We start from the raw sequence: 22,800 nt of genomic DNA, 5'->3' as shown, positions 1-22,800 counted from the left end.
TAGTGTTTTTCCTATTTCAATGAGAGGCTAAAAATTCTAAGAAAAATTTTAAAATGATTGATTTTGATGACTCTTTGGTTACTAAAATAAAGTCATCTGCACTTTCTCTCAAGTTTATTATGTGGTTAAAATAAAATTTGTTTAATTTTTTTAAAAGGATATTATGTAGGCGGAAATAATATAAATAAAATTTAGATTTATTGTATTAGAACTATTTGAGAGGTTGCAATTCAATTTAAGCATAGGCTTAACCAGTTTTTTGTCTTACTTAAATGACTAATGTAATTTGTTATATATGATAAAGAAAATATGTTTTTGATACTGTGTGCTTTAGTATTTGTTGCTTTGTAATCTAGTGATTGAATCGTGGCATTCTTTTCAATGCATGGCATTGCTTTTCCATGTTGCATGGTAGTTAATAATTTTCAGTGATTCTTGAGTTGGAGTGTGAAGATGAAAGGGATAAAAGGTTCTTCTCAGCATTTTTCTGTTTCATTACTGACTGGTTATGCTACTAGTCCACTGGCCATCACCACTTTGGAGTTAGCTTGTCAGCATTCATGTGCCAGGTTTGGAGTGCATAGGTAAAGGATTCATAGCATGCCTTTTTTAAAGTTAACTTTTTTCTAAAATATTTAGCTCAAACGTTTTTTTAAAATTAGAGATGGTTATCAATTTTATTGCCTCTTTATTGGAGGGATGGAATAAAGCTGGGAAATTATAGAAGAAAGAAATAGAATGATAGTTGAGGGTGGGAGAATATGTGCAACTAGGTTTTTTTAATGAATATTTTGATGGATAGAGGAAGACATAATAGAAGTGTCAAAATTGTTAATGTATTTGACAAACTATGGCTGCAAAAACAATCTTTTTGTTATATATTGACATGAACAATTGTTCTTTTATTGGGGCCGTTAATGCTATTTTGGTATGTCATGGGCAACTGAAGGCAATAGTTAGCGGTGTCCATAAAGCATCGAATACCATGATAACATCCAGTAACCCTAACAGCAGTATTTCAGAATCTCTGCCTGTTTAAATGGGCTATCTGTGAATGTACTTGCTCAGGGATGCATGAGCCACATCACCTATAAATTTGATTGGAAGCTACAGTGCTGGCCTAGGCTGATGGATAGCAGATTAGAACCCTGATTAACCATGTGATTCAAAGACTGGGAATATATTGTCTAAGCAAGATTCATCAGATGCAATCAGAATTTCAAGTGGTCAGATGAAATTCAAATGTGTATTGTGGCTTTTTCTCCCCTAGTGCTTTTCCTCCTAGGTTGCCTATTTTCCCCCTCTCCTTCCCCAAAGCTGAAAAATACTTCTTTGATGAATCTGCTCCTTACCCTAAAGCTAGCTGTCTGTTATTCATCAGAAAGCAGGTCGCAGTTCAGTGAGCAGAAGAAAAGATTTTAATAGAAGCTATGCCAAGGGCTGTAATGCATCATTTTAGGGCCCTAATTACATTACAATGACAAATATCAATGGTGACAACAGCAATAACCTACATCCCTTAATGGCTGTGCTGGAAAAGGAGTTTGGACCTCACGCCATTAGATTAGACTCAGTTTCAAAACATAGGCCATTAGAAGTGTGTGTCCGCAGTATTATTGGCTGATCACTGAAGCCCAGTGGAAAGGCCTGTAAATAAATGATGCCTCCCTAAAGCTGGATCCTATGGGACAAAAGAAGCAAAATTAGATGACCATGGAAGCAGCAGTGTTTCCGAGGCAACTTTAGCTTTCAAAGTGAAGAATGACTGGCTTAATTTTATGAAATCACACACACACATCCCACCCCCCTGCTGCCAATTAGCCTGACCATGAAAATCCATTGGCATGACAACTTAAAGAAATTAAGAAGTCTTTTAAACAAAAGGAGGCCTTTAAAGAAAATGTTTGGGAGGTCGCCCCCTCTGCTTTTTCTGTTCGGTGTGCATGTAAACATATATGAACCAATAAAACGACTTTTCTACATTTTTAAAGAAAATACAGACTTTTTTCCATATTTGTTTAGACTTGAAATAGCCTAGGTCCAAAGTTAAAGAAGCCAGATAAATACCTCTTGGTCTTTGTTTTGCCAGCTAAGTTTCCTTAGAGTAGTTTTTATTGCCTATAGGCAAACTAAAGAACTCAGTTTTCTTATGTGCCCACACATTTTTCAACTCTCCTAGCAAGGGACTATTTTATTTATGTAAACAACATAATGAGGAAAATATGCTTGGCAGATGGTTCTAAGCATTAGAATCATCAGTTTGGTCTGCCCCAAAGTGTCTCATTATCTTTTATTCTCTCTCCCTCCACCTCTTGCTACAGAAAGCTTAACAACCAAATGCCTTTGAGACACTGTGCTTTTAGTCTGGTGAATGCTACTCTCTTTTCTCAGCTCACACTGGAATTTCACCCCATAACCACTGTGGTATGTTCGTCCAGGTGGAGAGTGGTTTGGTGATTCCCATTGCAGCCTTTCATGGTGGTTTAAGCATTCTTAAAGGATAGCTAACTGCTCCATGGGGCAAGTGCCATAAATTAAATCAGGTCAGCACAGTTGGGTCCTTATTCACTGCTGCTTGTTGGTGCTAGGTTTTTGTCCATCCTGTTAGGAATGCAGAATTGGAATGGAAAATTTAGGTTTGGAACTTGGTGAATTTGTGTTTTCTCCTGGCTGGCAAAGTTTGTAAGGTGCTGGCATTTAAAAGATGCTTTGCTATCAAGTCAAGGGTTGCTGATGAGAGAAGGAAACCTAGAATGCACAAGGCGTGTCACTATCATTCTGGTAATGACTTAGTAAGAAAGAGAGCATTTTGTTCTTTTAAAAAATGAGGAACTGACCCTGATGGAATTTATTTTAAGAATGCTTGAAAAATAGTAATTGCTTTATGTTATCTGCCTTTCAGTATTCCTCTCCTTTTCCCCACCTCATCAGTAAAATATAAGCTATTTTATTTGTATGTATATAAAAGAAATGTGTTTACCTGTCACATGCCAAAGTCTATAAGGAGCCATCTATAATAATAAAAGCATAATATGCTAATTAGACTGGACAGCTGAACGACTTTCTGGATGTCATTCTGGACATCCAGACAAAGCCTCGGCAGCAGGGGCTGAGGCAGAGGCGGTTAGGGGCGATCAGGGAGGCAGGCATGGGAGTGGTGAGGGGTAATCAGGCAGGCAGGCGAGCAGTTAGGAGCCAGCGGTCCCAGATTGCGAGAGGGATGTCCGACTGCCGGGTTGGGCCTAAACTGTCAGTCGGACATCCCCCAAGGGTCCCTGGATTGCGAGAGGGTGCAGAGGGGGCAAGCTGGGCTTAGGGGGCCCCCCCCCCCCACTGTGCAAGAATTTCCTGCACCGGGCCTCTAGTCTGATAATACAAATTTACAAATTAAGATGAACATTGGTGAAGCTTTGAGTAGTGTTATAAAGAAAACATAGTGGCGACCTTCCTTTCTTTCCTCCCTCCCTCCCTCCTTCCTTCAAACTTACTGCAGCATCCTACTTTTGTAAAATGTGTATACTTACAAAAATTATTAGAGAAAAATCTGTTATCTGACATTATTGGGACTTTTACAGATATATAGTGCTATGATTAGTTCCCAAGGTTAGTTTCCATATACACACAAATTGCTTGTATAGGAAGATTTTTAGCATGTTCTAAACCTCTTCACACAGAAAATCTTGGTTAATACACTTGGGAATTTTTATGGTTAAAGAAAACATGCCATTTTTCAACAATTTATTGCTAAGGATATGAATTAATCAACTTTTGGGGGTTGGTTGGGTGCTATTTTTGGGGAGAGGTTGGGGACTTAATTATAAAATCCCAGTGAGTACTAATTGAGAGAAGTTGAGATATAGAGAAGAATGTATATTTATTATCTAAATTCTAAAAACTTGGGTTTTTATGAAAAACCACATCAGATTGAATAAGGGTCCTGTTGAAGCTTTTGAAACTGATTTCCAGTTATGAAAATTAAATTTTTTTATGTTGTCCTGGTTCTTGAAGGTTGACTTTTTAAGATGAATTCTGGTTAATAAATTGTGCTATTAATGTGGCACTGTTGTCACTGCTGCCCTTTAGTGGGCTAGCTGGTGAGTGTTTTCCTCTTCCTTATGAAGTATACCAGCCAGAATATAAAGTGTGTATTAATATCATCTTGTTAATATTTTGGGAATTTGTAACCAGCTGACTGTTCTCTTCATTGCTTCCCTTTCCTTTTTTTTGTTTTTGTTTTTGTTTTTTTACAGGCAGAGATTGTCAAGAGGCTGAATGCTATCTGTGCACAAGTCATTCCTTTCCTGTCCCAAGAGGTAAGGCAGTTGGTTTTAGGCACTGGGCTAGAAGGTGCCGTTTTCGTGGTTTTGTAGAAGGGGGATTGTGGGATTGACTCTTTGCCCTTGTCGGCCTCTTGGTGTTTGTATTACACATTTCTAAGGTACAGTGTTTGTATTCCAACTTCAACACCTTACTTACATTTAGTGGAAAATAATTGTGTTTATATAATGGAATGTTTCTAATATGCGAAGGAAAATTCAGTTGTTAAAATATCTGCTGTCATTGGACAATGTAGTGTTACTCAGAATTGTGACTGTTTGTCTTAATGGCATCTAATAGGGTAGTTTAAAAAATTTCCCAGAAGACAAAAGCTTGTTCTACACTTGTGTCACTGGGCAGTGAGTTGTCAGAAGAGGTATCAAATAGAAACTACTTTATGTAGTAAACACAAACTAATGTAACTTTTGTGTAGCTGCTCTTAAAAAGTTACTATTGTTACCTCATGAAGTCTTTGTATTGCCTGTGCATTTGAGAAAAGATGCAAGATGGGCTTAGTGGACTCACTGCTCTGAACGCCATGGACTTAATGCGTTGCCAAGGCCAGGGGGGCATGCAGCTCTCTCGCTCTCTCTTGCTCACCACCTGTCCACAGATGTACATATGCTGGAATGAGGAGGTGCATTTCTAGTGCATGGTGGCTTCCATGTGGCTTTTTTGTTGTTGTTGTTCATTTGCTTGCTTGCTTTGGGTAGTTAGAAATTTAGGTGAGCATGCTGGAAAGGGATACTTTTTGATTTTGTATTACTGAATCCTTCATTGCTCAGGGAAGATAAGCTGTGAGAAGAAGCTAACTAATGAAATATCTGCATGTCCTGCAGTCACAGAGCTGTGTGTTGTAGGATAGAAAGCACTGAGCGACTTTCCTCCTACCCTTCTGTTCTTTTAAGTGTGTCTGTCCCTGCTTTGAAGGAGAGTGGTTTGTTGCCTATCAGTGGGCACGATCTGCTGATGTTAGTGTGCAGAGGGTATTTGCGATGCATGTATGTTACAGAGATGTGGATTCTCTGTGACTTCTTATTTGGTCTGAACTGGGTTAGACTTGAGTAACCATGGCTACCTTTCATTGGGTATCTATCCCTTTTTGGTGCTCATATTCACAAATCCTGGACATAAGTTAAAATCCTGAATTCAAATGTTCTTCTGGATCACAAACAGTAAAGGGTGTTTTGTCTTTCTCCCCCTTTAGCTGTTACCACAGAACCACCACCCACTGTATCTCCATTTACCTATTTCCACTCGGGATTTGCTTGTAACTAGATTAGATGGGGTGGCGAAGGAGAGTCAAGGGCCTGTAGGCATTCCTTTAGGAAGCCTGGGTGCCCTTTGACCACTCCAGACCAGTGTGTGTTTCTTCTGACTTGAAGCAGCTCTGCTTTATGGAGAATGGGAAGAATGCATAACCCACAGAGCTGTAACCAGGCTGAGGTGACACAACCCAAGGCAGAAGAAGTTTGAATTATCCCTGAGGTGGTATTAGATCTCTGCAGGCACAGACCTCTATATAATCACTAGACAGTTTCTTCCCATGGCATTACTGCAGGATCTGTGGTGTTATATTTAGAAGTGGAAGGAGGTCTTGGGGATGTTGGTGGAGCTGATTTACCAGTAGGTGGTTTTCCCACATGAGTTATGTTGTTTGTGTAAGCAGGTCCAGTAGGAGCAAAATGTGTAATGGTAGTGTTGCTGAGCAAGACTGGACTGGAATTAATTGGCTGAGAAGTTGTACCCTGTAGAGGAAAGCCATGGGGGGGATACTGGCAGCTCCTTTTATGCGTGAGGTGCGAGAGTAGGCATCATAATCTCATCACTTACTGTTTATTTCCCCACTACCTTTGACATTTCTTGGTTGAAATGCTTGATTCATGTGTAATGAATGACCTATGTCATGGTTTTCTAAATCCTAATTCTGTGTATATCTTTTCTTCTGCTTACTTTGGATTAATTGGCTCATCTTTTTTTAGTTTCTTAAGGTGTGTTTATATCTTCTCATGTGTGGGCCACAGACATGTTTGTTCCTGACCAATCCAGTCCTCTCTGATGTTTTGTGTCTGAACATTGCCCACCTTCTTTCCCCTTCTGGGCATTCTGTGAGCATCAGACTCCTTGCCTTTACCCTGAGGCCAGATGGACGGTAATGTGGAGGGAAGCGAGGAGGCAGGTTATTAGAGGAAGATGAATTCTATTTCCTGTCTCTTCAGAGGCATGGAAAATCACTCTTGCATGGCTGCGAGCCTCACTGGTGCCAGGACTGAAGGCTCTTAATCTGATCTTTTAACACCAGCTCTCTGTGTGACAGTCTCACTGCCAAAATGGCAGCTGCGGTATTAGAATTTATTTTAAAATTAAATGATTGCATTTAGAGAAAAGAAAAAAAAAACCTTCCCTAAAGGACTAGTACATGAGGTATAGGACAGTGGTTGGAGAGATTTTTTTTTTCCAATTTGATAGGAACAAGAGGCAAATTTACATACATTTAGGTAAAGTCTATTTTTAAGTTAGCCCCCATGAGTTGATTATTGTACTTGCTTAATGCTTGTGTCTAGTGTACCACATTTTCTGAAATTAAAAAACACACACACACACATAGTACTGAATGAAACTATTAAATTTAGTTTTAACTGCAAGACCTTATTTTAGAAATAAGTTGTATAAGTGTAGATCAAAAGTACTTGAAGGATCTTGGCCAGTGTGATTCAGTGGTTAGAGTGACAGTCTGTGGACACAAGGGTCAAGGGGCTCCATTCGCAGTCAAGGGCATGTACCTGAGTTGTGTGAGGGAGGCACCAGTCAATGTGTGATGTGTCTTTTTCACATCAGTGTTTATCTCTCTCTCTCCCTCCACCTCCCCTTCTCTTCCTCCTTTCTACTCTCTCTGAAAATCAGTGGAAAAAATATCTTTAGATGAAGATTAATACAACAAAAAAAGTTCTTGAAGTGTATGGATATAATACAAAGAAAATTAATTTTCTATTAGATTTCACTAAAACATTTTGAAAATTTTAAAAATTATAGTCAATATATATTTTAATGATGTGCTTGTTTGCTCACATACAACTACTTCCAAAGTCCAGGCATTAAAAAAAGATATTGCCAACTCTTGTCATTAAAGTAACTATCAGTTATAGTTCTTAGAATTTTATAGGATTCCTAATATCAGAATTTAGAGAAAGCTTGTGTGTCTGTACCCATCTAAAGCTGGGTTCCCCCCCCCCCCTTTCTTTTGGCTTTTAGGAATGTGTAAAGGCTAATCTATAGTCCGCTGCCCTCAAATTTCTTCTTTAAAAGGCAAACCTCAAAGTAGTAAGTGGGAAGCTCTTCTCTATCCCACTTTGGGCCTTATTTGCAGGGAAGAAACTAAAAATAATCAGCTCCCCAGTTGGCAGTTCCATAGCAAGAAATGCCAGGATGATGACAGTCAGATCTGGGCCAAGTCTTGGCCTCCCTATTATAAATTGAGTGGCTTTCTATAACCGAGTTAAGCTGGGTGACCTTTAGCAAGTGATTTGCCTCTCTAAGCCTCAGTTTCCTCATCTGTGTGATGAGGTTAATAATAGCATGGAACACACAGTCACTTTGGGGATTACTTGGATTATGTACATGAAATTTAGCACATAGTAAGCACCTCCTGATGTTTACTACTAGCATCGGTACTAGCTACAGCAGCTGTGAAGTGCTAGATTTCCTTGTGAGAGGACCTGGAGTCAGCCCTCCCGCCTCCTTGTAGTCATTGCTTTTTGGGAAATTGTGAATTTGTTATCTTCCTCTCTAATGTCCTTCTGGTAAAGGAAAAAAAGTGTAAATTAAAACCAAACCCGTGGCTGACACTAGCTGAAAATCTTGGTGAGGCATTAGGTAGCCTCCAAAGTGATTCTCTTCTAGCTCCAAAAATTAATTTTCCCATTTAGCAAACAACTGTCTCTCCCCAGTCAGCAAGCAAAGGTCCCTCCATAAGATGACAGCTATTCAGGGTGCTCAACCAGTAGCACTCACCTCAGAAGAAATCGTGGTTTTGAATGGGGCCTGTGTTTTACCCACAAAGTTATACAGAAAAATAAACTTCTCAATCCCATTGAGATCTGGCTGTTTTCAAAATATACCTGATGGCTTAGCTGAAGTTGGTTTTGGTTTTACAAGTAGATTATGTGGATGGAGTCTTTTTTTCATCAGCGATTTCAGGATATAGCTTTTGTAGACCCTTAGACATTAGGGCCCTGAGCAAAGTTGGAGGATGCCAGTAAGTAGACTCGCCACCAGTGTCCCCCTCCTCCTTTCCCAAGAACATATCTTTAAGGAATTCCTAATGTAGATTGAAAAAGTATAGGCACTTGTTACACCCTGGCAGCAAGGTGCAATGTTTCTGCTAATTTGAAATCAGACCAACTCTGCCTCTTACTGGCTTTGTGTTGGGAAAGTTGATCTATCTGAGCCTTAGTATTCCTGTAGAATGGTGGGAATAACCCCATCTTAATAATGTTTATCGCATGTACTGAAATGTAAAGCACTTGGGATAGTAAAGGCCAGTATTGTTTTGTTTTCCTTTTACTGGGAAATGGATTCTATCCAGCTTATTTTGAGTCCCAAGACATTTGGAGAGGAAGGACTTATAAACGCTGGGAAGAGTTCATGGTAGTATTTCAGAATGCTGGCTGGCAGCGTTCCTGTGAAGGTAGGTCGGCCTTGCAGCTTTAGGGGCTGCTTTTAGCAGCTGGCAGGTAGCTCCACACAGATTATCTTTCAGAAGGGGGGGGGGTACTTTGTTTTTTGGTGAAGCAGTAAGTACGGTCTTAACCTGTTAGATGAAGCATTAAATTAGGCAGTAGCTGAGGACCTGATTTGGAGGACAGTTGTGTTTTTTGAACTCTTCTTTTCCTAGATTATAAAATTGTTTACTTTTGAGACAAGCAGGGTATGGTTCATGGTGATCAACAGATGTTCCTAAGACCTTTGAGAGCTTCAAACCCCTGATAGGTGAAAATTTATTACGTTATAGTTGGAAATCTTCTCTTCTCAGGGCACAGTTGTATTTTTCAGAAACTCACTGCTCCTCTAACAAGGAACAGAGTTCATTGGTAGAGTTGTGCTATGTGAGAGGCAGTGTGATAAGATCCTGAGGGTTAGGCACACCTGGAGCCCAATCCCGGCTCAGCCACTTGCTTCCTTTATCATGCTGGGTAAAATACTTCACTTCCTGGGCTGCAGTCTCCTCATCCATGTAATGGGAAACCTATACTATTGGGTTGTTTTATATGGATTTGTGACAGTGTAAAGAACCTACCTGGATATTTGGCTGCTTTAATATCAAAGGAATAATAGTTTAGTTAAGATAAAAGCTGTTTTCTCTCACAGAACAGTTTGCATAGAAACAGCTGTAGCTAATTTGGTGACTTAAGCGAGTTTCTGAAAAATACAACTGTGCCCTGAGTTAAGAAGATTTTCAACTATAATGTAATAAATTTTCACCAACAGCCTCTGGTGTTCTTCTTGTATTACCATCATCACTAGTAGCATCATATCCTGCCCCAGCCAGAGGAAGGAGAAGACAGAGCATATGCCATTTTTTTTTAATGGTATGATGTTGAAGATGTTCATGTTTTTGCTCACTTTGCAATGAACAATGCCTAATTACCTGCCCACAGTTAGCTGCAAGGAAGACTTGGAAATGTAGGCTGAGTGGCCGTTAGGCTCACCTAAACCTTATACTAATATAAGAGAAGGAATATCAGGGGACAATTAGCAGTTTCTTCTAGACATCATGCTGCATATAAAATAAAAGCAGTGGCCATTGTTATTACTGCCATTGTTGGTATGAAGGGAAGTCATATGAGCCAGTGGCGCGTCTTTATATGAAAACTCTAGCTCTGACTTTATAATTAGTACAACTTGTATTTTAATCTATCACATAAAATATAAACACATATGTCTTGTTATAGAATATAGAAGTCTCCTCCAAAGTATGAATTATAAGAAGGGAAACACCCATCAGGGATTGTTTATCCTTCATACATTCACAGGAGGTGGAAAGGAACCCATATGAACAGTTATGGGCCCTCTAGGCTGTCTAGGTCTACATCAGGGGTGGGGAACCTTTTTTCTGCCAACGGCCATTTGGATATTTATAACATTATTGGTGGGGCATGCAAAATTATCAACTTAAAAGTTAGCCTGCTATATTTGATCAAACATTTAATTGACTCACCCCTAATGCCTTGTCACGGCCAGACCAAATGATTTTGAGGGCCTTAAACAGCCCACGGGCTGGACAGTTCCCCACCCTGTTCTAGATTCACAGCTTATGTTTATGCCTGTATTTTTCAAAGTACAAAGACTCTTGAAGAGCTCTTAATTGAAGGGTGGGATGTAGCAGAGCATACATAGGCCTGCCCTATTTTGTAGTAGACTGGCTGGAAGGAAAATGCTAATTGAATTGAGAAGTTATGTTAAGAAAGTCTCTTCTGGTGCATGGAACATTTTGCAAGTCTTTAACTTAGAACTTTCTCCTCACATATCTCAGACATCAGGCATATTCTTGTGAATATGTATTGCCTTTGATCTGGAGAGAATGGGATTAAAATTTTTTGCAATCTCCCCCCCCCCCAAAAATATGGATGATATTTTGGATTAATCACTGTTTTGTTTTGTGGAATTATAAGACAGCTCAGAAAAATGAGCTCAGGTTGGTTGTTTTGCAGCATCAGACTTGATCCATTTTACTGGTCTCAGGCCTCAAACCATTTCCAGACCCCAGCCTAAAGTAACTTGAAATGTGTGTACTGTATGGAGAGAGCAAGAGACCATAAAAGCAGTTCCTTATGACCAGTGGCTTTCTAATTCCCATTTATTAAACCCCTGGTCATCGTTACCTTTGGAGAAATAGCATTCATCTTTAACCTTGTTTTCAGCAGAATGTTACAACTTGTTTCCGTGCCAAGGAGGATAGATATCCCTCACCTCCCCACTTCTCTGTAAATCCATAGCTAAGTTTCTTGGTGATTGAGTTACTTAAGGGGAAGGAGGGCTGCTTAGAGGCTGGTGGGGGAGCGCTGTAGCAGAGTCCTGGTGGGGCCCACCTTTTGGCTTGGTTTTACCAGAGAGCAGCTATTTTTCCTTGCATCTGTAAATATTGATTTAACAAATGAAATAAAGAACTCAAATTAGCCCTAGCCCAGTGGTCGGCAAACTCATTAGTCAACAGAGCCAAATATCAACAGTACAACGATTGAAATTTCTTTTGAGAGCCAAATTTTTTAAACTTAAACTATATAGGTAGGTACATTGTTATTAACTTAATTAGGGTACTCCTAAGGCTTAGGAAGAGCCACACTCAAGGGGCCAAAGAGCCACATGTGGCTCGCGAGCCCCAGTTTGCCGACCACGGCCCTAGCCAGATTGGATCAGTGGATAGAGCGTCGGCCTGACCAAAGGGTCCTGGGTTCGATTCGGGTCAAGAGCAAGTACCTACATTGCAGGCTTCTCCCCGCCCCAGGCCCTGGTTGGGGGGCGTGCTTGGGAGGCAACCAATCGATGTGTTTCTTTCACATTGATATTTCTCTCTCTCTTTTCCTCTCTCTTCTACTCTTTCTAAAAATTAATGGAAAAATATCCTTGGGTAAGGATAAAAAAATGGAAATCATTCTTCTGACCACATTTAACAATACTTCTATGATCATTAGAAGTTTTGGAATATAAAAGGAAAATTAGAAGTGATCATTTTAAGCTTTCTTTTTTTATTCTTATATTTACCTAGGGAAAGAGAACATCCCAACTTGAATGCTTTCTGGTGCAAATTTAACTTAACCCCAAATTTGGGATTTATTTCCCTGTTAGCTTTTCTAGTGAGTAGTACCAAGTAGTTAAGAGCTTTGCTTCAGAATTCTGTAGATTTATTTGGGTGCTCTACATTACACCTAAATAGTAGAAAATAATACAGAATTACATAATAATGATAATATGCATTTATATAAATTCTAATTCCAATAGGCTAGAGTAACTAGTCAAATGAAATGATACATGAATTTCTATATAAGACATGCCATTGATTTGATCCTTTTAATTTGATGTAAAATATATCCTTTCTACATTATGAGATATGGGTGTATCTTAAATGCTACTTATTTGGCATCTGGGTTAATTTAAAATGGTGCTGAATTACTCTGAACCACATTTTGCATGTATGGAATAATTGTAAAATGGAAGTTGAAAAATGTGATCAGCCACTTTCATATTGAGCCTCAGGGAGGAAATGAACAAAATACAGTGGTTACATGCACTGGTGGCAGTGTTCTCGCTTCATAATGGCACCAGGTTAACTCCTCTTACTGCTTGTTAACTTTGTAAGGAAATCAATGACTTGTGATAACATGGTTTGATGTAGGAGAGGCTGGCTGAAATCACCAGAGATCTCCTGATAAGTATGCAGTGACACCGGGAAGACCATCTTCAGAAGTCATCATTAAGTATCAGCAGCCTTCACAGTGTCTGTCATCTGCTTCCCAGTCAGGGTCATTTTTGTCAGTGTTGGTTAATGTGTCATGACAGTTCTGTATATCTAAGGAATGCCTGGAAATGACTAAGTACACCTAGATTGGGGCTTCAGGGGATTTGGTACAGTTTTCTGATTCTTGCATAGGATAACCTTTCATTTAAAATCCCCCCCCTCCCCCCCCAATACTGAATGAGGCATCAGAGAGCATAATCCTGTCCCATGTTCCCTGGTTGACTAATTGGCGTATTGTATGTGATTACGGTGGCAATTGGATGTTTGGTGAAATCCTTATAGTGACATGATGGCCTATTTGCCCTCTGGAAGTGAAAGATGATTCTCAGGAGGGGTTTCAGTGTAGGCCTCCTTCCAAAGAGCAGTGCCAATCCTTATTTGTGTGTCTAAAAAAAATTAACGTATATTTGAGAAACTGACTCATGTCTTTGACTTTCAGTTAGGTAGTGATTAGTTTATTACTAAAGCTAAGCTTTAAAATACTTTAAGTAGGGCAGCATTGTCTAATATAGTAGCCATAGCCACATGTGGCTATTTAGATTTACATTAAAATTAATTAAATAAAGTTAGAAATTGAGTTCCCCAGCCCCAGTGCCACAGTTGCACTGCTCTGTGCCCACTCATATGTGGCTAGTGGTTATATTAGCACAGACCTAGGACAATTTCAGCATTGCAGAAAGTTCTCTTGGAAGCACAGACTTGTAGAGCTTATTGGACATATCAGTGAAGAATGCCCTGTCTCTGTGTGAGTGAGGGTGGAGAAGGCAGGGCCAAACCCAAATCCCACAGTGTGCTGAGAGCTTTAATTCCAAAATTCCAGAGCCGAAATTGTTTATAAAGGTTTACATGCATACTCACTCTCTGAGATTTGAAGCTCAGAGAAGACCTGCAGTTTACCAGGTATTAGCTAAATTAATCATGGTGGGGTTGTTTGTTTTGTAACACCTAATTTCTTGTGGGACTAACATTTTTTAGAATACCATTTAGGAAAGGCTCACTTGAGTTTTGGTTAAGTTTAAAGCTTATTTGTGTCAATAAACTTGGTAGAGTTTCTGAAAAAAGGCTCGGTAGGATTTCAGCCTGACTTACTGCAGATGGAGTGACACTTTTCACTCAGATTTGATCTGCTCAGCTGTACCTGAAGTATTGTGTTTAGTTGCATTGAGCAAAACCAGAGGAGTAGCCAGAAGAATGAGAGGCCCAGAGCCAATGACCTGGGGATGTTCAACCTGGAATACAGAAAATTGAAAACACACATTATTCCATTTTCAAATACTCAAAGTGCACTCCAATGGAGGAGAATTTAGAGGCAAAAGACTGGGTCCAGTGGGAAGAAGTTATCTACTTCAATTTCTACTCAGTATTAGAGTCCATTATCCCCAAAGGGAAAAAGCTTATCCATGAGGTAGTGCATTCCCTTTCAAAGGATGTGATCAAGCAGAGACAGCCTAACTACCTGTTGGATATAGTAATGGCCTTTGGCCTGTTGTTGGTAAGGCAGTGCCACCATCCCAATCCCCTCACTCCAGGCAGCATTTGGAAATATGTAAGCATTTGGAATTATGGAAAGATTTGTTGGTTGGTTGGTTGTTAGAGTGCTTGGGCACTACTGGATTCTGGGTGTCACGATTTCTAAAGATCCTTTCTAGTTCTGAGTGAGTGGCTTTTTGTACCTGTGGCTAGTGATTACTATTAGCAGGAAGGGATTTGGTCCAAGTTCAGGCCTATCTAAATTTCACCCTAGATTATTAGATTAACCCTCTAACTGTGCTCCCTCCAGCCTGGTTCACTTCCCTGCCATCCACCTTCTTACTGTTACCAGGTATATCTTACTAAAATGCAGAACTGATAGCACTCAGCTGCTTAAAACATTTTTAGTAAAAAATGTTTTACTGGGATCAGGCCCAACTTCTTTGCACATTTGAAGCCCTTCTCTGTTTGGCCTCCTCTTGCCTTGTGGATTCCACTTCCCACTAGTACGTGGTTCTATAGAGTATGTGTATGCCGTACTCTAATGATTTCATGCACTTGCCTTTGTTGTTCTTTCTGTGAATATCTCTTCCACTTTAAAGAGTTTGGAATTGTGTCTTGCCATTCCCAAGAAGGCCCTCAAAATCCAACCTGCCTGTCTCTCCCAACTTTTCCTGTACCCTATATCCTCCTCTAGACACACATTCTTCTCTTTCTTGACAGACAAGCTCCTTTCTCCTTCAGGGACCTTAGCCAAACTGTTCCTTCTCCCAGAAATTCTTTTCTCCTTGCTCTTCATCCACAAGACTCCTGCAAATCCTTTAGGTCTCAATTGTTGGGTCAGCTCTCCTAGGGAATCTCCCCCAAGCCTGAGATTCAATTAGATATTTCCCTGGTAAGTGATTGCGTACCATCCTGTAATTTTCTTCATGAAAATGATCCTCTAATTGTAATTACAAAACCTCTTGAGTATTATTAATTCACTGAATGTCTTGTTATTACTTTTATCTCAATTCCTACTATAGTGCCAGGTACATAGTAGGTGTAAATAAATACTTAATGGATGGAAATGCTTTTGTCATTTCTTTTTATAACCTTCCTTAGTATTTTATATCCTGCATTCCTGTATGTCTGGGAGCTCTTTTAGGAGTGGGGCCATTATCTGTTTCTCACTATTGGATCTCCATGTGTAAGGAACATTATTGTTCATTATAAGAACCCTACTTCATTTTACATCGTTGCCCTTACTTTCCCTTTACTATCCCTGTTGATAAATGGGGGTATTAAAAAAAAATACCACAAGATCTCACTCATTTATTGACAATAAAGAACATTACAAACTGTTGGACAAAAATAGAGGGAAAGAAGGATTGAACAGACTGTCAAACTACAGCAGGAAGTTAGGGGAGGGTTGGAGGAGTAAGAGATCAACCAAAGGACTTGTAGCACGCATATAAGCACAACCAACAGATGCAAGACACTGGGGGCGAGGGGACAAGGGCAAGTGCCGCGGGGTAGGGGAGGCCAGGGGAGGTCAGTAGGGGGGAAAAGAAGAGACATATGTACTACTATTTGTAATACTTTAAACAATAAAATAAAAAATGTGTATATAAAAAAATTCTAAGTTGCTGTAGAGTAGTATTTTTTTAAATTTTTTTTATCAAAAGTACCATATCTATTGCCATGTTTGAAAAGTTTTTGCACGGCAGGTATTGTCATATAATCTCCTGAGAGTATTGAACACCCATTGTACACACTGTAGTTCGTGGTTTGTTAAGGTCTGTTTCTTAGCAGGCTTTGTTGGACTTAGGAGCTTATGTTATCTATATTTTCAATACTTTTTCTGAACAAATGCAAAAAAAAAATTTTATGATGAAAGTAAGTAGGCAGTTGATTTAATGTATAGAATTTCATTTAGTGACCATGTTTCCCAAAGATGCTTGTATTCCTTAAATCACAGTATTTTATTGAGATATAATTTACACATCATAATATTTACACATTTTAAGTGCACAATTAAATGATTTTTAGTAAATTTAGAGTTGTATAACCATAACCACAATGTAGGGTTTTTTTTAAAATAAGGATTCTTTAAAAATTATAGATCAGAGTATTTTAAAGAATAATTAGGTCTCTCTCTCCAAATCCTGGTTAGAGGAACTCCCATCTTACCTTTGGCTTATTAATACATTCTTAGTGGTATTTTATTTGTTGGTGTTGGTATAAAGTTCAAACTAGGAGCTTAGCTGAGTGAGCAGCTTGAGCAATAAAAGAGGCCATAAGGATTATTGCTTAATGCAGATTTACTGGGTCTAGAGTGGCTTCACCACTTGTGGTGAGGTGGCAGAGGGGATAGGCAGGAAGTGGGAGAGGAAATGAGATGTGGGGTGGAGTGGGAGGAGAGGAACAGATGGGGAAGGGAAGGAAAAGGGGAAGAGATGGCAGAAATAATGGGAAAGCCATTCTGTTTCTAAGAAGATGTGAAAAACTTTTGCTGTATTTTCTGATTCAGAGAGATTATTTGTTAAAATTTGAACATAGAAAAAAATGCTTCCTTTGGGTCAGTTTATGAGAGTACTGTGGGGTGCTTCTGTGTTTTTTCTTCTCATTTGCCCCTTCTCTCGTTTTAATTTGCACACCTTGTGCACACTTCTTTAGTCTGTGGTATAATGGTAGTGTGTTGCTGAGTGAGCCATGTGGGGGTGTTTCTGGTGCTTTCAGAGCACACAGGGGAGGAGGCATTTTTTGTCTTAAGGAGCTTCTGTTCAAAGGCTCTTTGCTTAAACAGCAGATGATTCGCAGAAATAGGGAAGTAAAATTCTGAACTATAAGTAAAGTTCAGATGTGGCATAATATGGCCATTGCCGTGAGAGACAAGGAAGGAGCCGAATCATGACTTCCATTGTCATTTTAGCTTTTTAATAAGTTTCTATAGGAACATCAGATGTCAGTGTTATGGCTCACTGGTTTGTGTGTGTTTCTGGTTTTCTCAATCAATGCATTTGATTTTAATACTGAGGCAGAAAGATATCCCCACAGCCTAAGGCAGCTTTGCCTATCTTGGCAGTTGGAATACAGTTTAAGAAGCAAGAGTTGAACAATATTTATGGTAGAAAGGCCCTAACTAGATGTATTTTCTGCATCTTTATCTTTTGGAACTGTTCTTTGAATGCTTAATACAAAGTATTTTAGTAATATGATATTTTAGTAATATACAGGAATGGCAGAGAGTAAGATACGCTTAAAAGCTTATTGAATGAATGGATGCATGAGTAGAATGAATGATATGTGTGTTGGATATGTGTACATGTGGTTCCTGGGCTTTCGGGTTTTTAGAAGTTTTGAGCAGCCATTGTTGAATTTCAACAATTCCATTGTTGAAAATAAAAGGTGGAAAAGATCATAAAAATTTCTGTCCATATACAGTGGGGCCTTGACTTACAAGTTTAATTCGTTCTGTGACGGAGCTCGTAACTCAAATTACTCGTATGTCAAATCAACAGTGAAGGAGTGAGACACGTGATGCTGGGCTGATGTGGCGTTCACTGTGACGTTCGCTGCGCCAACTAGCGGTGGGGTATCTGAAGCTGGCTCGTAACCCGAATTTTAGCTCGCAACTCAAAGCAAAAATCGGCCCGAGAGACAGCTCATATCTCGAAAAACTCATTAGTGGGGACACTCATAAGTCAAGGCCCCACTGTACTTACTTTGGGTATTAACCCTTTGAGTGCCAACCAATATCCTAGGAACTATGCTAAAATTGCCAAGTCATTTTTGCTGATTTTACAGCAGTTTAGGAAAAAAATTATGAATCGCAAGTAAATGAAGTTACATATTCAAAAACTTAAGGAAACCTTTACGACATTTGTTTTCATCTTTGACATATATTGTTTGCTGATTGTATTATAAAATACTAGTAGAAAAAAAAATTGCCGACCACTAGCTAGACTGAGCTCTAGATGTGCTCCCAGGGCCCCGAGACGTTCAAAGCTTCACACACCTGTTCTGCTCTATCATTTTAGTGGATTTATTGTTGTTGTTTTTTGATAACAGACTTTAATGAAGTATAATTTATATGCAGTAAAGTACACAATTCCTAAATGAATATTGCTCGGTACCGTTTTGCATAGGATTCTTGTGTCCTCAATGCCAGTGGTCAATTTTAGAACTACAAACATTCGGCATCATAAGTAATCTGCACTTAGGTGCCATCTGTCAATAAAGAGTGAACTACTAGCATCTAATAGTGACACTGCAGGAGGAGCGCAATAGCGCTCCCCGCACTTTTGGCGAAAGACAGGAGGAGCGCGATCGCGCTCCCCGGCACTCTAGGGGTTATATGAATCCTAGAATCGTCCTACATGTCTTTTTCTCTGCTTTCCAAGTACTGCCATTTTTATTACTCAGAATACCAAATAATCTAAATGTGAGCTCTGTACTTGGGCACATAGTAAGTAGGTACTCAGTAAGCATACATAGTCAGGTTGGCTTTAAGGGAAAATTACTATTATAACTGGCCATTTTACTGATTGTGCCTCTCCTAGTGTTTTCATAAATTTTTAGTTTTTTTTTCTAAATATATTTTCATTGATGTCAGAGAGGAAGGGAGAGGGAGGGAGAGAGAGATAGAAACAGCAATGATGAAAGAGAATCATTGATTGGCTGCCTCCTGCATGCCCTGACCAAGAATCAAATCATGACCCCCTGGTTCATAGATATGCTTCACCACTACCCACACCAGCTGGGCAATTTTTAGGGTTTTTACTTTTCTTCAGAGAAAGAGAGAAATGAAGTATTTCACCTTGGCAGATATATTATTAAAGAGTAAGAGAGTGAACAGGGATATCTATAAAGACATTGGGATTGCTTCTTAAGCCCTTGTTTTAAAAGTCTTACCATTAAAAATAATCAAAGGTATATTTAATGTTTAGAGTTTATTAAAAGCTTCAAATGCAATGATTTGTTATTTGACATGTTTTTTCCCATTAGTTTTAGGCATAAAATACATATTACTGTTAGGAAATCAAGGGTGAAAACACCACATGTAGATAACTGATTTAAAGCAGTTTCCTCTCTCACATCACTTCCTCCACTACCCCTATACAGCTGGGAGGTGGAAATGGTGGTCACCCTAGTTAACCTCAGTAATTATTTATTTGAGGGTTTTGGAATGTGTAGTACCAGGTAGCTCAAGGGGAATTTCATGTTTCATGAGGCCTAGCTCTTTGTATGTACTACTGAGCTTCATATTCACTTCAAAGCAGTGGAGAAAATTAGCTACTTTTCTCAATTGGGATCAACCAAAACAAGACTGTTCCCAGGGACACAGAACAGTCCCTTTGGCTCTTCATTCACTAAACTGAGTTAAAAGGAGTGCAGAAGAGACCTATTTTAGACTGATCCTAGAATGTTAAGTGTATTTAGGTGGGAAAGATATTTATATTTGGGGCACTTGTGTATGTCCAGATGTGAGTGCCTCCATGTGGAGAGTTCTGTGCTATTTAATTTTTCTAATATTACACAATTTACTAATATCAGTAAGATATTAATAAATCAAGATCATTTTTTGTAGAACTGAATCATGGATAGAGAAATGACCGTATACTATCCATCTTAGCTCCCCCCCCCCCCCCAAAATGACTTAAACTTGTAGGTTTTAGTTTTTCCATTGCATTTAAAAGAAATACCTGGAATTTTTAAACTTGACTAGTAGCAAGAGTTGTACATTTTAAATCCCTTTCAAATATGTAGCCCCTCATTACATTAAGATATGAACTCTTTTCACATTTATAGAGGAAACATCAATGTTCAATTCTGCATATCCTTCTAGTGTTTAACAAAATTAGGAAAAATTTTAAAAAATAAGTGTTTCTAGGAAATATTTTGAATATTTTTTAGGTAGGTAGATAGAGAAGAGGGAGTACAAAGTAAACAGATGAAATGGGTTGTTGTATTTTGTTTGTTAGTACTGGTGGGAAGAGGTTGAGTCAAAGTGTACCACTGAGATGAAAGGAACATTTAAACTGCTTTTACCAGTTGTAAGGGAGCATCTTTCATGGGGGCACAGTTGGATGCCCAGTTGCTTCTCAGCAGTCTAGACCCAAATGTACTATAGACGTTTAGTCATCTACTATCCAGGTGTTTCTTTGAAATGTGGAGACCCGTAAATCCTGTTTTGTATGTAATTGAAGTTAGAGGACATGCTAGGGAAAGCTATTCTTGATCTACTAGAAAACAAATAATTGTATTCTGTTTCTGATCTTCATTTATAGCACCAGCAACAAGTGGTGCAGGCTGTGGAACGGGCCAAGCAGGTGACCATGGCAGAACTGAACGCCATCATTGGGGTACGTGGCCTTTCCATTTTAGCTCTGATTTTGGTGTTTGTCATCAGTTCTCTCATTCTCTTTTAAATTTCATTCCATCAAAAGGGCAAAAGGCAGTAGAGGACCACAAAATGAAATTAAGCACTTTACCTTTAATCTCATGTGAATTTTGGTGGCTACCTTAGAAACTTTGGATGGTACTCTCATCAATTCAAGTTGACATATTCCTGAAAACTTTCCCCTAAAGAGAGACTGGTTAGTTTTCATAATATTTCTTTCCTGTGCAATCAACTTCTGTTGCTAACCTATGCCAGAAAAAGATTCATATCGTCCAGATATTAAAATGACCTGATTTCTTTTATCTTTCCTCAAATACAGAGTATCTTAATTTCATTTTTAATGAAATGAAATTTTTGCATCACCCTACTATATCCTGTGATGAGTGGTTCTTATGGACTAGCATCCATTTGTAGTAGAAATGATAGATGAACAACACCTTTTAGAAAATCAGTGGCCCAGTTATAAAATCTTTCCTGGTGATAGTAGCATTAATAATGTTGCTGGAATTCATGGATTTGGGCAGTCACTCCAACTCCACTTGTATTTTTGTTCACCCCCAGATTAAAGTAACAAGTGATAAAATAAGGTGCGAAAACTTAGAAATCAAGTGAGAACTTGTAGCTGAAAGAGCACAGTATTCACATCTCTATTTTTGTGGCCCATACAAGCAGTTCCTTCCTTATTGTAATGAAGACACTACAGCTGTACTTGCCTCTTTCTGCCCCTCCCATATTTTTTCTTTTGTGTATAGATTATACACAAAAGTCTTCTCTCTTTTTTTACCCCAGTGTATCAAACACACTTTGAAATGCTAATTATTCCATTTACTTTCATTAAAATTCAAATTGCTGAGTGAAGATGCGGATAAGGGTCGCTTGATAATCAATCTGAAGTGAAGATATTGCTTCAATTATGCCTCTGTCTTTTAACAAGGAAATCAGAACTCTGGGATGACTGCGATGGTGGTGGAGCAGATAGTCTGATTGTAGCTTGTTTTTTAATGAGCTGTTTTGAGCTTTATTTTCTGTCCCTCTGACCACAGGAAAATACTGATAGTAAATTAGAAGACGTAATGCATGGAATAAAGTGACCTTTATTTCTTTGGAAGTGCCCTTGGAAAGAAGAGGCTTAATCAGAACAAACCATGTAGACTCATTTGTCACACATTTTCTTCCCTGGGGGGTTTGGGGAGAGATCAGAGAGGAAAAATTTCACAATTAGTTATTTCCTAAAATTTCAGAGCGTTGTTTTTAAAGTTAGAATTATATGTAAAACTAGTGTCCATTGGCCTGGCCTACACCCTCTCACAATCCGGGACCCTTCGGGGGGTGTTGGACTGCCAGTTTCAGCCCGATCCCCCCAGGCCAAGCAGCGGGACCCCACCGGTGCACAAATCCGTGCACCAGGCCTCTAGTATGCATATAAGATCTTTGGTTAATCTCTTCCCACCCTCTCCCTTTCCCTGTGAGATTCATCTGTTCCATATTTCCATGCCTGTGCATTGAGCATCTGCCCCCTGGTGGTCAGTGCACATCATAGTTACCGGTCGAATGGTCTAATGGTTGCTTAGGCATGCATGCATACACACACACACACACACACACACACACACACACACTAAAGGCCCGGTGCACGAGTTTGTACACGGGTGGGGTCCTTCAGGGTGGCCTGTGGAGATTGGGCCCCAGCTCGTGCCCCCAGCCTTGCAGCCCTGCAGCCCTGCCTGGCACCCTGCCTTGGCTTCGCCCCCTCACCTGCTCCACCATCCTGCCTGCGGGGTGATCAATCAGGGCCAGGCCTCCCGCCTGGCTCCGTCAGCGCCTGCGAGCTGGGCGGCGGCCCTGCTCCCCTGCCGTCACCACTGGAAGCTGTCTGTGGGGCGATTGGTGGGGCAATCGGCGGGTAGATCGGGCCCTGCTCGCACCCACCTTGGTCTGGCACCACCCATTCACCTCCACCATCCCATCGCGGTCCCACTCTCGTCAGGGCCAGCTGGAACCGGCAGTGCCTCCACTGCCGTCCATTGCTAGCGCCACGTTGCCGACATACGCCATGTTCCGTGCCACCCCCTGGTGGTCAGTGTACATCATAGCAAGCGGTTGAACTCCTGGT

The 22,800-nt window shown here is 39.8% G+C and overlaps 1 protein-coding gene across 7 annotated transcripts in view; it reads left to right on the top strand.

Moving 5' to 3' along the window:
* The window catches only part of LOC102245826 (transducin-like enhancer protein 4), a 166,617-nt gene that overhangs the window by 49,015 nt on the left and 94,802 nt on the right, over window positions 1-22,800 (top strand). For 3 of the 7 annotated variants that reach the window (XM_014541259.1, XM_014541262.1, XM_005868295.2), the window contains exons 1-3: window positions 2,323-2,424; window positions 4,251-4,313; window positions 20,575-20,649. In XM_014541259.1, the coding sequence (XP_014396745.1) occupies window positions 2,338-2,424; window positions 4,251-4,313; window positions 20,575-20,649 (225 nt within the window). In that variant the 5' untranslated portion in view covers window positions 2,323-2,337. Of the gene's footprint in view, window positions 1-2,322; window positions 2,425-4,250; window positions 4,314-20,574; window positions 20,650-22,800 lie in introns of those variants that run through there. The other 4 variants (XM_005868293.2, XM_005868292.2, XM_014541260.1 and 1 more) reach the window with 3 other exon arrangements.

The sequence above is a fragment of the Myotis brandtii genome, unplaced genomic scaffold (assembly GCF_000412655.1).
Source record: "Myotis brandtii unplaced genomic scaffold, ASM41265v1 scaffold266, whole genome shotgun sequence".
NCBI lineage: Eukaryota > Metazoa > Chordata > Mammalia > Chiroptera > Vespertilionidae > Myotis > Myotis brandtii.
Note: the sequence above shows the minus strand (reverse complement) of the source record. Positions and strands in the feature narration are given on the sequence as shown.